Genomic DNA, 14,322 nt, shown 5'->3' on the forward strand with positions numbered 1-14,322 from the left:
TGCTTCTAAAGACTCCGGGCTGTTCCTGAGAATTTTGCTAACCGATACATTGGTTCCAAAAATAATTGTCTTGTTAAGTGAGAATTGGCTTACAGTATATTATTACTTATCAAATAATATGTTTGCTCTGTTTTCAATGTAATATGATTATATTTTAAATGATAATAATAGACCACCCACACATAATATATTCTACCACCAAACGGTGATACTTAGTATCATCGTGTTCCGGTTTGAAGGGTGAGATCTTAGTGCCCAATGTTGGTGGCGCGTTGGTGATATGAGGAATTATTGTTATTTCTTAAAATACTAATGTAGCAGAAGTGATCATCCGGACGCCCGTATTTTTTTTATAGCATAGATAGAGACGAATGGTTAAATGCCAATCATCAGTCCACCTATATATCTATGCATATAATAAAATTGGAGTGTCTGTTTGTAATATTAAAATAACCGCGTTTGACTAAATGCGTATGTATGTATACACGGTACATATACCTAAATATTTTTTTTTACAATTTTTGTTTGTCTGTCTGTTTGTTCCGGCTAATCTCTGGAACGGCTGGACCGATTTTGACGGGAATTTCACTGGTCTGATAGCTGATGTGATAAGGAGTAACTTACTTTTATTTTAGAATTATATGTGAAATAATAATAAAGTCACGCTTTTTAATTAAATTCAAACGCGCACGAAGTCGCGGGCACAGCTAGTCATAAATAAAAATTTTGAATTCAAATCGGACTGAGATCCTGAGATTAGCTCATTCAACTTAAAAAAATTGTCAGCTTTATAGTTTTAGTCGAACACAAATATTACCAGTAAAATTAATATATAATTAACTTCTAAAAAATATCTACTACTTGGATTTAATGAATTATTTTCAAATCGTCTTTTTATCTAAAATTATTGTTACAAATATCTACTCCTACTTCTTCTTAGAGTCATGGAATCGTTTTAAAAATATAAAATCAAAGCGTTGTAGGTATTTCATAAGGAAAAATTGCAGAGGGGAAGTATGAAATATTTCTAAAATAATGTTGGCATTATGCCTCGTTTACTTCGATTGAATTTATTGAACGAATCATCGAATTTTTTTTTAATTCAATATATTCACTACTTTACTGACATCAGACAGTCTAAGTGTTCTACTTTTAAATCTATACATCATGATTATGATCTCATACAATTTATTTATTTTTTATTAATATAAATTAAAAAATATAATTTAAAAATGGAACCTCTACTTCCGGTTTACTTTGATCATGATACGCTCTTTACGCAACTCATCTTCAATTCGAACTTCTTTATAAAATATAATTCCAAATTTCATCCCATTTTGGGGGATTTACTATCAAAAATTTAATAGAAGCCTGATTTCTATAAAACTAACTTTTAAAAATGACGAACTTCCCTACAGATTTTCATCCTATGTTTCCTCCTCTTAGATGACGTATGTAACGTTCATCCTCCTTTTAACTCCCTAGGAGATGAATTTGGAAAAATACTCACTTAGTATTCACATACGTTCCAGTAGAATTTTTTATGCGATATTTCATCTTGTTAGACATAAAGTTAGGTATGCACTAGATGTCAGTCAGTCATTATAAAATTTTATTAAGAATATTCATGTATAGCTCATTAGAATACAATAAGAATTCAATTAAATTAAAAACTAATAATCGGAAGAATAACTATTAACAAAATTAGCGAAATTTTATTATTTATCAAAATAATAGTTGAAACATGACATCCTCATATTAAAAAAATGCCTAAATTTATTTTCCGTAATCCTTCCCCCAAGTATATAAAATTGCTTAAGGTACGGCACGTCAATCCTCAAAATCCTCACGTTTTTATACAACGGATCATTAGGGTTTTTTCTCTGAGAAGTAGGTATACCGTGTCTCAAAATACGAGAGAAAATATCGAGGATTAATTTAAGACTACGGGAAGTATAGTTTATCTGAGAAGACGCGGATCGTATCCGAAGAATTCATGTTCAAATCTGAGCAAAAATCATTTTCAAGAGTTTCAATCCTTGTTTTAATACATCGTAGACAGGATTTAAGCATTCAATGTTCGATTGCTAACGATATCCGAATCTTAAATTTAAGTTTTCTAAACTTTCCACTTTTGGCCATTGTCCATTTCGGCTGGCGTTGATATACGAAAAACTAACAACAATATTCTGTTTCATTAGGGTGGGCCATCTGAGACAAATATTCCCGGTAATAAACATTATATACAAGAATTCACAAATACAAAGATGCAATTTTAAATTCAATCACAGAGAGAATCCAGCGGAAATAACGATGGAATTATTAAATTCTTTATTTTCAACTGAAAATTAAATATTAAGAGCGTTCAAACGAACCTCGACTGCCTGGAACGGAAGAAAAATTCAGAACGTTTTATTAGTATTGAAAATTTCTCTTGATGTTTATTAAATACAAATTCAAAATTTAAATAACAAAACTAGTGGCGATCCAGATATTGAATCCCGATCAATTATAGTAGGTCATTGAATAAAATAAATAAACTAAGAGATATAACATTCAACCGGTTTAGTAGGGTTATAATGGTTGGTTATAAGGACTGATTGCAAATCATGATGTCCGTCTTCAAGCAATTATTGCACTATTATAGATGTTAAGTAGTCTGTACTCTCTGGTAAACAAATTACATTAGGGGAGCGTGAAAAAATAGCAATGCCATCTACTGGCAAAATCTATGACTATAAAGGTAACTCATAGAGTATAGTAATACTGATGGAAAATTGGATGGAATTATAAAGACCAAATATTAGACACAATATAACTGTAGTGAGATTTTTTTTGGAAAAATAGTACTAGCAATCAGAATTTGCTACAAGATTGGAGCCAGCTAAGATAAAATTGGAAAAAAATGTCAATTCCACGATAAGTGATGTAATGGTTAGTTTGTGAAACATTACGGTACCCAAATGTCAAATTTCTCTAGAGAAATTATTCACACGAAGTAAGGCCATCATCTTCCTTGGCATTCTATCGTAAAAATATGAAAAATACTATCATCAACTTAACTAATAATGAAGATTATTAAAAAGACAAATCTTAAATCGATATATTTTTCAACAGTGAGCAGAGACAGCGAAGGAGACTCACGCGGTTATCGCACAGCGGAGGAGCAGGCGAGGGAACTGTCGAGATCCATTCGTCGAGAAGTCGCCAAGTTAGCTGATAAATGGAACACGCTGGTGGACAGGAGCGACGCGTGGGGACGATGCTTGGATGACGCTGTACAGGTAAGATGCTTCAAATAATTGGATAGTGTACAATGATTGGATGTAAAAAAACTACAGAGATCTGTTAATTACTTTTTATTCATAAAACAAATTCAATCTTGATAAAGCATCAACACTTTTATACAATTTATTATATGTTTAAAACAGTATCAGTGCCATCTACCGGTAAACGGTATTAGACGCCGAGACGATCAATATATATTCTTTGTTTACGTAGTTCACGTTAAAAAGTGTAGAGGGCGTTAAACAAAATGTCCTGAAAATATATTAGTATGTTTTCGACACGTCAGGATTTCAGTAAGTTCCAATTATCTCCCAATAGATGGCGTATGGTAATTTCTAAAAAAATTGAGGCACACGATTAATAAATGAAGTATTCTATGTATTACTTTAAAATTTAAATGATTTATAAATCTTTTAGTAGATCTTATCCTGTCGGTTGATAATGACACAATACAAACATACAAACACAAAAACAATGATAAAATATATTATTAATAATGGTAAAATAAAATATAGTAAAAACCATAGAATTCATAAGTAGTTTTTTCTTTAATAAATTTTTTAAGTGATATCTAATTGATGAATCAAGAGTTTTTAAGAGTTGCTAATGAGTTTCCTGCCTTTTCTATTCGGAAGACGTTCGGAACCGGTGCCGATGCTAAAGTTTAACTTAAACTGACAAAATAGTTTTGTAAAATTAGGAGTCGGAAGTGCTTGTGAAATCCAATTCGAATAAAGTGCTCTGAGTTAGTATTTAACTGCGCTTAAATAATTTAACATATTTATTTAGAAATATATTTTTGTGTAAAATACTTTATTTTTAATAAGTACATGCGATGAAATAAAGATTTATATATTCTGTGATAGTAGACGTGGATGTCATTACGTTTACTTGGTGTAAGCTCGACTAAGTAGGTACTTCTAAATCATCAGACATTGCACCTAAAAACAGCAATACTCAGTATTACTGTGGTCTGATTCGACTTATATGACATCTTAGTTCCCAAGATTGGTGGTACGTTGGCTATTTAAGGGATGGTAGCTACAATTTCAATAAGCGTTACTTACCTCTTCTGTAGTCTTATATTATAAAATAAAAGTATACTGTCTCTTAAATTGTTAAGCTAAATCCACAACAGAGGATTAAACACAAGCCAGCTGTTAATACTGAGAGATGTTTACGAAAAGCTCAGCCAATTGTCTCGCAACCCACCGAGCGATCTTTATAAAGTATGTGTTAAAACTCGGGCATTTTACTTAATCCCGCAGTAACGATAAATAAATATAAATAAATATTGGACAACATCACATACATTACTTTTATCCCAATGTAAGTAGCTAAAGGACTTGCGTTATGGAAAATCAGAAGTAACGACGGTACCACAAACACCCAGACCCAAGACAATATAGAAAACTTTTTCTACATCGACTCGGCCGGGAATCGAACCCGGGACCTCGGAGTGGCGTACCCACGAAAACCGGTGTACGCACTATTCGACCACGGAGGTCGTCGATTAACGATGGAACATATACATTCTAAAATCTAAATAATAAAACACACATTGACATTTATTCCATGGTCTTCCATATATATCAAAATGAATTATCACCCGTTGGTCACGGTTGGTCGTCAGGTGCTAGGGATAAAAAATATGTCCGTCCTTTGAGTTCAAGCTTGCTTCATACAAAATATCATTGAATTCGGTTCTCTGTTTAGACATGAAAGAACAACAGACAGACAAGAGTTACTTTAGCTTTTATAATATTAGTATAGATTTGTATGCTGTAATTATTCTGATGAGCCGAGATGGCCCAGTGGTTAGAACGCGTGCATCTTAACCGATGATTTCGGGTTCATACCCAGGCAAGCACCACTGACTTTTCAGGTGCTTAATTTGTGTTTATAATTCATCTCGTGTTCGGCGGTGAAGGAATTTCGTGAGAAAACCTGTATGTGTCTAATTTCAACGAAATTCTACCACATATGTATTCCACTAATACGCATTGGAGCAGCGTGGTGGAATATGCTCCAAACCTTCTCCTCAAAGGGAGAGCAGGCCCTAGCCCAGCAGTGGGAAATTTGCAGGCAGTTAATGTAATTGATCTGATTGTGATAAAACTTTGTTGAATAGTTTATCCCCGAATGTTCGTCCCATAATTTGATTTAACAGCTATAACAGCTTAAACGTATTCAACATTCATATAATATTCATTCGTTTCTCATCTGAACTACTAGTGTCCGTTTAAACAAATTTTATTCATCACATTGATATAGTCCCGGACATCCGGCTTTGCACAAAATGAGTTACAACATACAAAGAACTATTGGACCACTGAGCGTGATCATGCGTTATAAGTCTTTATTAGTCAAAGATTCGTTTTCAACGCAGATACATATAAGACCATCGACTCATACCAGTTTTAACTAGTTTAAACTTTTTGTATTTGGAACGAATATATTTATTTAAATAATTTATTGCCCAACAAAACTGACATCTAAAATATACACAAGGATTCCCAAAAGTTGCATGAACTGCAACGGACGGGAATATCACTTAACCGGTGATCTTTTCCAGACAACCTACGGACCGAGGTCTGAGTATCATAAAGTGGTTGTAGCCCACTAATATACGTCTGCTATATTTAGAGGCTATTACATTTTTATTAATGTATAAAAAAACATTTTTTTATTTTTTTTATTTGTGAAATTAAAATCTTGAAGGCCATAACAAAGTTGGCATAAAAATAAAAATAGCTTATTTAATATTAATGTTATTAGTCTTTGATGATCAGGAAGTATGCGACTGCTTTCAAACGATTTATATCCCTCGTGAAGTCCAGATCACGCCCATGCTGACCTGAATATCAGCTGTTCAATGAATGCTTAATAATATGCAATCAACGATGATATAGAAATACCTGGAAGTGGCCAGGAAGCTCTTAATATATTATAGATTTTGTGATAATTAGAACAAATAATAATTTAATACATTTAGTACGTCATAAACTAAAATCATTTCTTCTATAATGAAACTTGGCGAAGTGTGAATGATATAAATTTTAATTCACATCACCCATAGACAGTGTCACTTAAGTAGTACTGTTATGTCCCACTGCTGGGAGACCTCTTTTCTTTTATTGCTCTGCGAAATATTAAGATATTTTTCTTTAATAAACATTTTTTTTTTTCAGAAATACAAAAATGCTAGACATGTTTTATTCAAAATTATATGTACAAAGCCCAAAATAAAAAAATAAATTTAATTATATCATATATCCTATGCAAACGGGTCATAAAAACAAATCATTTCAACGAACAGTTAAATTTGATTATACATAAAACTTGTCAATTAAAATTTTCGTTTGATGAGCTCTAGTTTCGCTCACAAGCCACTTCTATAAATTCTATGTCGTAATTGCCAGGCGTGTTCCGATTAATTGCATCGGCCATTGTGACTTCGCCCTAATCTACGCTCTGGGTTTGAAATTTCTCCAACACTCATGTATATATGATAACTAGTGGTCTTGGTAGGTGGGAGGGCGTTGTGCAAGCCCATCTGGGTAGATACCACTCACTCATCATAAACTCTACTGTCCGTCTTTGTGTTCCGGTTTGAAGAGTGAGTGAGCCAGTTACTATAGACACGAGAGACAATTTTTCTCCCAAAATTGGTGGCGCTTTGTCTATATAAGGAATGTCTATAGGCGGTGGTGAGAACTTACCATCAGGACGCACATTTTACCTACAAAATTTCATGACTTAAAATGTTAATTTTGTATTTTATATATGTACTTAGTATATTAACTAATAATATTGGTAGATTTTTGACAATCAATAAGCAAGTGTAAACACTTCTATATTGAATAAAGATTTTTGATTTGATTTGATTTGATTTGAACTGTACAAAATAATTATACTATAGGTACATACATGTCGAAACCATGTACGTCTCAGAAATACTATAAATAAAAAGTAGGTTTTTGAAATTTTAATCTAGAACATTCGTTATAATAAAAATACTTCGTGAGCATTTTTTTTCTCAAACCGAGGAATCTCGTCATAAAATGAAGTTTTCAAGTACTCTCAGAAAACGTAATTAAAATAGCTTTGCGTTTTAAAAAATAATAAAAAAAATATATATATACGATTGTTATACAACAGAAATATATAAAAAATAGTAAAGTGAATCCTGCAAGTCCCTCTGCTGAGCTAGGGCTCTCTTTTTGAAGAGCTTCACATAGAACCGAGATGACCCAGTGGTTAGAACAACTTAATGTTAAGCGAAGATTAAAAGTGAAAACCGAGACAGAATTGAATATCCATGCCCGGTGACGGCAATTCATCATCAGAAAATACATATGTCGGTAGGAAACCTTGCCACCTATCCGAATTGGAACAGCGATGTGAAATAAGAAATAGTTATATTGATACAAGTTAAAAAGTTTATTTATATTTTCATAAAACGAAACCGAATCAAATTTTTTATGGTATCGGTAGGCAGACGAGCAAATGGGTCACCTTATGGTAAGTGGTCACCACCGTCCATAGACAATGGCGCTGTAAGAAATATTAACCATTCCTTAAATCACCAATCCAATCAACCTTGGAACCTAAGATATAATATTCCTGTGCCTGTAGTTACACTGGCTCAAACAACAATACCGAGTACTGCTGTTTGGCGTCAGAATATCTGATGAGTTGGTACTATAAAATGGCACAAAACCCCACCACCAAGTAAAATTCACCGCTTAAAATTCAATCTCAGAGAAAAACATCCCAATAATATCATTCAGACAAACCAAATATTACATACAAAATATTATAACCAAAGCACCATAAATCGATTAAATATAAAATAAACATAGACACGGTAGTCGCCGCTTTCATAACTATTTTATAACATCTACTAATTACAAATAATTACACAAGCTAGTTAAACTATGACTATAAATTCACCGTATTGCTTAAGTTACTTAGTACGGAAAAATATTATTAAAATGTGCCCATATGGCTTTACTGATAGAACATATTTTATGCTCTTTAGCTCGTGAATGGTCATGTCTTTACTGGGCGGTGTAGCAAATGTGCCACACGATGGTAAGTGGTAACCACTGCCCATAGACATTGGTACTGTAAGAAAAATCAAAAGATCTCATATCACCAACGCCACCACACTTAGGAACTAATAGGGTTATGTCCCTTGTGTATGACACTGGCTCATTCAAACCTTTAAACTGAAATACAACACTAAGTATTGCTGACAGGCTTTCACAAAGCCAAACCTCCAAGTATCACAGTTAGGACAACATGTAACTTAACCAAAGATTTTGGGTTCATAGTACCGAGTTTTCGTTTGCTGAAGGTGTGTTTATATTTCATCTCGTGCTTAGCGATAAACATTGTGATTACATGATGATATCGTGAGGAAACCTGCACGAGTCAGATGAAAGTGCCACATGTGTATCAATATATCTGCATTCCTGGAATAACCTCGAAATCTTCTATTCAAAAGAGGAGCTTTTACAGTACTGGAACATTTCCTTGCTACTTTCTCGTGGCAGCTGTAGTCAACATTTAAATATACATATTTATTACTAATAGCTGTTCTGACATATTACGGGTAAAATTCGCTCAAATTTTCACCTTTTCCTATTTCATCTTTAAATTTGATATTTCCAATAATCTTTTCCGCTTACGCTAAGCTTGGTTTGATTATTTATATGTCCAGATAGAATGTCAAGACTGAGAACGCGTCAAAAAAATAGATGATGTTCGGCGAGTGTCAAGTCTAGCTGTCACGCACACCAAGATAATAAAGTTGGCTCGTTTCTTTTAGTTTTTGGGAGTACGACACTCAATCTGGGTATATAACATCTATGCGTCCACGTTATAAAATAAACTTATGTTCCAAATTTCAGTTTTCACGGCTCCGTAGTTTTGTGTGTTAATAGTCCGAGAGGACGAACGATGTTAATAAAGAAATTCTTTAATTTTGACAAATACATAAATAACCAGACGCATATTTTATACGTGTATATATATATAGTTTTCCACCAACCCGCATTGGAGCAGCGTGGTGGAATATGCTCCATACCTTCTCCTCAACGGGAGAGGAGGCCTTAGCCCAGCAGTGGGAAATTTACAGGCTGATTATTTATATATATATAGTTATATATTTTGATGGGATACTGCGACGTACTTATTAATAGCGCTACGTATCGTGCGCCATATCAAGCATCATATTACATTTACGAACACAACTCTAAACAAATAAAAACAAATAACAATCAAAATGATTACTAAAAATATTAACACAAAATATATCGATGCCAAATCCGAGTACGCCAGTGAAAAATGAGATATAATTGTGGCAAGTCAGCTTCGCTTTGCATCCGATAACAATGCTGGCTTCGTTATCGATGTCGTTACCCGACCACTTGCGATGAGTGCGCACTAGTGATGTGACAATGTCGATGATTTCATGTACTGACAAAGTCGATAGCTTCGTGTAGTGCTGATTAATTGAGCACTATAAACATCTGCTGTTAACGTATTTGTTTTTTTTTTTATATTTTAAAAAAATATTGAAAGGCAGTCATTATGTAAATATTTTTTTATCAAAAACAAGTAGCTTTACTTACAAATGTGTTTAGTGCTAGTTGACCTAGCTTATTTAGTCTTCTTACTTCGAATTTAAAATAGCAAAAGTATTTTACTAAATCAACATTACGTAAGCCAGCGTAGGTCAACGAAAGTAACATTTGTTCGATACGTTTAAATTTAGAACATAATTTTAAATATTAATTAAAAGTGTTAAGATTATTTTGTCCCCGAAATATGTTAAGTTGTTGTGTATAGGTAATATAATTATGTTATTCAAATAAATTAAAAAATAATTATATAGAAAAACCGATTAAAAAGTATCGATAATAATATCTATATCGATAAAATAATACGTCACTAGACAAAAGATTCAGCAAAGGATCGCAGCTCGTTAGCTTTACAAGAATCCATTTTGAATTCTTCTCTAGATAATCTATTCTACTTCCCGTTTTCCTAAAACACATAAATTGATGCAATTATTATTAAATATATATATATCAACATTTGTTTTAGTTTGTTTATTTGTAACATACAATTTGACTACCTCTTTAGTTTAGTGGCTAGTTATATGACCGCAGATCCCGAGGGCCTAGGTTCAAACCCCAGAACGGACCGACAAACAGTTATTGATTTTTCTATCGAAAGATTCTTAATAACAGCGCGGAGTCTTGAAGTTGGAAGTATGTATACCCCCGTGCCTTGGAAAGCGCGTATAGCCATTGGTACTGCGCCTTAACCATTTCCGGTCGTGTCCGATTGGCGATCCCATCAGATTATGAGAATTAGGGGCACCTGTGCTTACACACACTTCGGCGCTTTTATATGCCCTGCGTAGTTGGCTGGTCTCCCTCGGCCACCGAGGCCCAAAGCGGTCAAGAAAACATCACATATAATGGCATAGACAACTCCACAATATATATATACTGTATATTCTATTAATATTTCATAAAATAGAGGGAAATGCAACTTATATAATTAAAAAGTACTTTGACATAATTTGCCCATTAAGAATCCCTCTGAGCATGTATTCTACTCCTAAACAGCACTATTTACTTCCGGTTTGAAGAACTCGAGGTACAAGGGATCTAACAACATAGTTACCAACGTTGGTGCATTGGGAATGTATAGGATGGTTGATATCTTTTGCTTAACTAGCATACATCGAAGTAATGTACGATAGGCTTTATTTCGGAAAAACCGCCGACAAAAGTTTCGTGATAGAGTTAGTATAAAAAAAATTCAAACAACGCAGAATTTATCTCACGACTCAATAAAAACACATTCGTACGGCGTGTTTGTGAACCACGCTGGATTTGCGTAGCATGCATATTCCTAAAGCAGAGACGGACAGAAACGTGTACACGCATAAATTAACATGTGACGCCGCGCGACCCGCTCGTGTGAAGAATAGGTGTTCAAATATATATGCATTTTAAAATATACGGTGCGTTAATTGGAGTTAAATTTTATGTGCTGAATTTCAGTTTCTATATTATTATTTTATTGCAATATCGGAAAGTTTATCACATATATTTGTGTATAAATAAATCAAATTTTATTTGTATATATTAATTTGTCATTGCTTGAATAGTTTAACGGCATAGTGGTTACATGAAAATGCATATTACTGTTAACGTTGTTTGATTAACATAACATTAACACCCTGTAAATTTCCCACTGCTGGGCTAAGGCCTCCTCTTCCTTTGAAGAGAGCGTGTGAGCATATTCCACCATGCTGATCCAATGCGGGTTGGTGTAATACTAATTTGGCAGAATTTCGTTGAAATAATACACATGTAGCTTTCCTCACGTTTTCCTTTACGGCCGAGCCTGAGATGAATTATAAACACAAATTAAGCACGTGAAAATTCAGTGGTGCTTGCCTGGATTTGCACGCGTAACTAACCAAGTCTAACCACTGGACCAACTCAGCTCTAGTCCATCCGGCTTATTTGATTGAAAAACTACTGATTTTCTTGAAGTTTCTTTTCAATTTATAATCCACTTTATATTAAAATATTAACCTCGTGAAATGACTCAAAAGAGCGTTTTTGAGCCTACTTTAATAATGTATATTTTCAAATTTTAAGAGATCATAATTAATAAGTGTAAATTATCAGCATGTACGTGTCTCACTATTGATCAAAGGTCTCTTTTCTTCTCGAGGATCATATTTGGAGCATATTCCACCACGCTGCTACAATACAGTTTATAGGATACAGGATGCAAGTTTCCTCACGATGTTTTCCTTCAACGCCGTACACGAGAAGATTTGTAAAAATAAATTAAAAGAATGTACACTTAATCAGCCATTGGACCATCTCAGCTCAATTGCTAAAAATTAGTCTGCCCGGGCTTGAACCCGCAATTTTCGGTTTAGATTCGCGTATTTCTGTCACTGGGTGAGTTCAATGTGTCTTACGTTCATCAATTTTAAATTAATCTGAAATATCTGACTGAAAGTTATTACATAAAATCATGCGTTATATTTTATTCCTATTAAGAGACTGTTATATATAAATCTTTCTTATAAATCATAGTAAATAATATTCAACAAACAACCTTAATATAACGAACGATGTACATCGAAAACCTCAAACAGATTTCATGGAATTAAACTCCATAATCCTGTAAAGCGGATCCTCACCACAAAGGCCTGTGAGTCATGTCCGAGCGTATCGGGATTTTGGTTTAAATTGAATCGTATATTGTATTTAATTCATAAAAGACGAAATGTAGAGCTATTCTGTGATAAGAAACTCGAAACTCACCATAGAAGACGAGCTTCGAATGTCGGAATATAAAAACTTTCAACACGTATCAAAAAAGCGTACATCTCAACATTTCACGTGTGAGATACGATGTGAATTCTTACAGATTCGCACTGTCGCTCATAACACCGTTTAAGAACTCGTGATTACTATAAATACTACGTTGATCTTTCGGCTGGCTAGCTTAGAACTTATAAGTATTTATTTAAAAAAAACACGCCGATAATTATTTAACGTGGGGAGTGTGCCTTCCTGAGCGAATAGATCCCTTACCCCTTTCGCGCATATTAGGAAATAAAATCTATTTATAGAATACAATCAAGTTTTTTGTTCTTGGCGCCCATAAGTTTTTAAATCAATCTAATTTTGTCTCACAGGTGTTTGATTTAACGTCGCTTTTATTATTTGACTTTGCAATTGGCGTAGCCAGTTTTATACTTGCAACTTATTATGGTTTACATTGACAAGAAAAAAGAAATGATTAATTGTGTAAGCCAATGTCAGTGTCAGATAGAGACCACTTAGCCAATATATTTATTGTATAAAAAGAAACCTGCCAAAATTCACTGAAAAATTGAAAGAAATATTATAACGAATTATAATATTACGTAAGAACAATTTTCTTACTATATTTTTTAAAAATATGATTTATTTTTAAGTATATCGTAATCAAATATATATTTTTATGAGTACACGATTCTAAATTTGCACATTTCATTTTCTTTCGCTAAAGAAACAAGTTCAAACCGCCCGAAACCAGTTCTCGCGGGATCGTGATATTTCAATTGACAGATAAATGGGCTTGCCGGCGCCGGCTCATTCATTCAGCATGACTATACAACAACAAAAGGAAAATCGGGAACATGTATTTGTTTTACTAGTTTAACTCTATAGGCGTTTGTGGTTTTACTTGCAAATTTTATTAAATGTATATTTTTTGTTTCAGGTAAATTTCGCATCTAATACATTTTTTTAGTGTAGACACATTGTAAGTATCAATTTTTAATCGACTTTAAAAAGAGGACGTTTAATTGTGATCTTTATAAAAAATTAGACGAAAGCTAATAAACAACCTTGTGTTACGTGGCTTTCCATAGACATTGGCCCTCAAGCTACCATTACTTTGATCAAAATACCATCAACCGCCAAGCATTGTAACAAATATCGAATATGCCTTGGCACATGGCTACATATGACTTACTTTTTAAAATTTTAATATTTACGTACATATGTGTGTATCTCTTTTTTCACAAGCGAATCTGGGTAGGTACCACCTACTAAATCAGGATATTCTCCTGCCATACAGCAAAACATAGTATGGCTGTGTTTTGGATTGAAGTACGAGTGAGCTGGTGTAACAGATAGACTGTCCCATGTGGCATAACATCTTAGTTGCCAAAGTTCGCACATTGGCATAATCCTCGTTTTCCTCTTTGATGAACAAGGTACGTTTGTTTATTCAGTTACTAGCTGAAACTGCGGCTTTCCTCGCGCGAATTAATAAATGACAAACTCCCGTTTTATCCTCTTAGGCGTACCGTAAAATTCGTTCTAAACCGATGTCTGCACCCTACAAGGAACCTACCTAACAAATTTCAAGTTTGTGGATGTTATACTATCTGAGATTTATTTTGCTTTTATTATACAAGATAGATTAATA

The 14,322-nt window shown here is 33.6% G+C and overlaps 1 protein-coding gene across 4 annotated transcripts in view; it reads left to right on the forward strand.

Annotated features, from left to right (window-relative positions):
- LOC113403803 (dystrophin, isoforms A/C/F/G/H-like) overlaps nucleotides 1–14,322 on the forward strand; it is a 580,208-nt gene that overhangs the window by 501,993 nt on the left and 63,893 nt on the right. For all 4 annotated transcript variants that reach the window (XM_026644400.2, XM_026644401.2, XM_026644404.2 and 1 more), the window contains one exon: nucleotides 3,118–3,284. In XM_026644400.2, the coding sequence (XP_026500185.2) occupies nucleotides 3,118–3,284 (167 nt within the window). The remainder of the gene's footprint in view (nucleotides 1–3,117; nucleotides 3,285–14,322) is intronic.

The sequence above is a fragment of the Vanessa tameamea genome, chromosome 20 (genome assembly GCF_037043105.1).
Source record: "Vanessa tameamea isolate UH-Manoa-2023 chromosome 20, ilVanTame1 primary haplotype, whole genome shotgun sequence".
In the NCBI taxonomy this organism is placed as follows: domain Eukaryota; kingdom Metazoa; phylum Arthropoda; class Insecta; order Lepidoptera; family Nymphalidae; genus Vanessa; species Vanessa tameamea.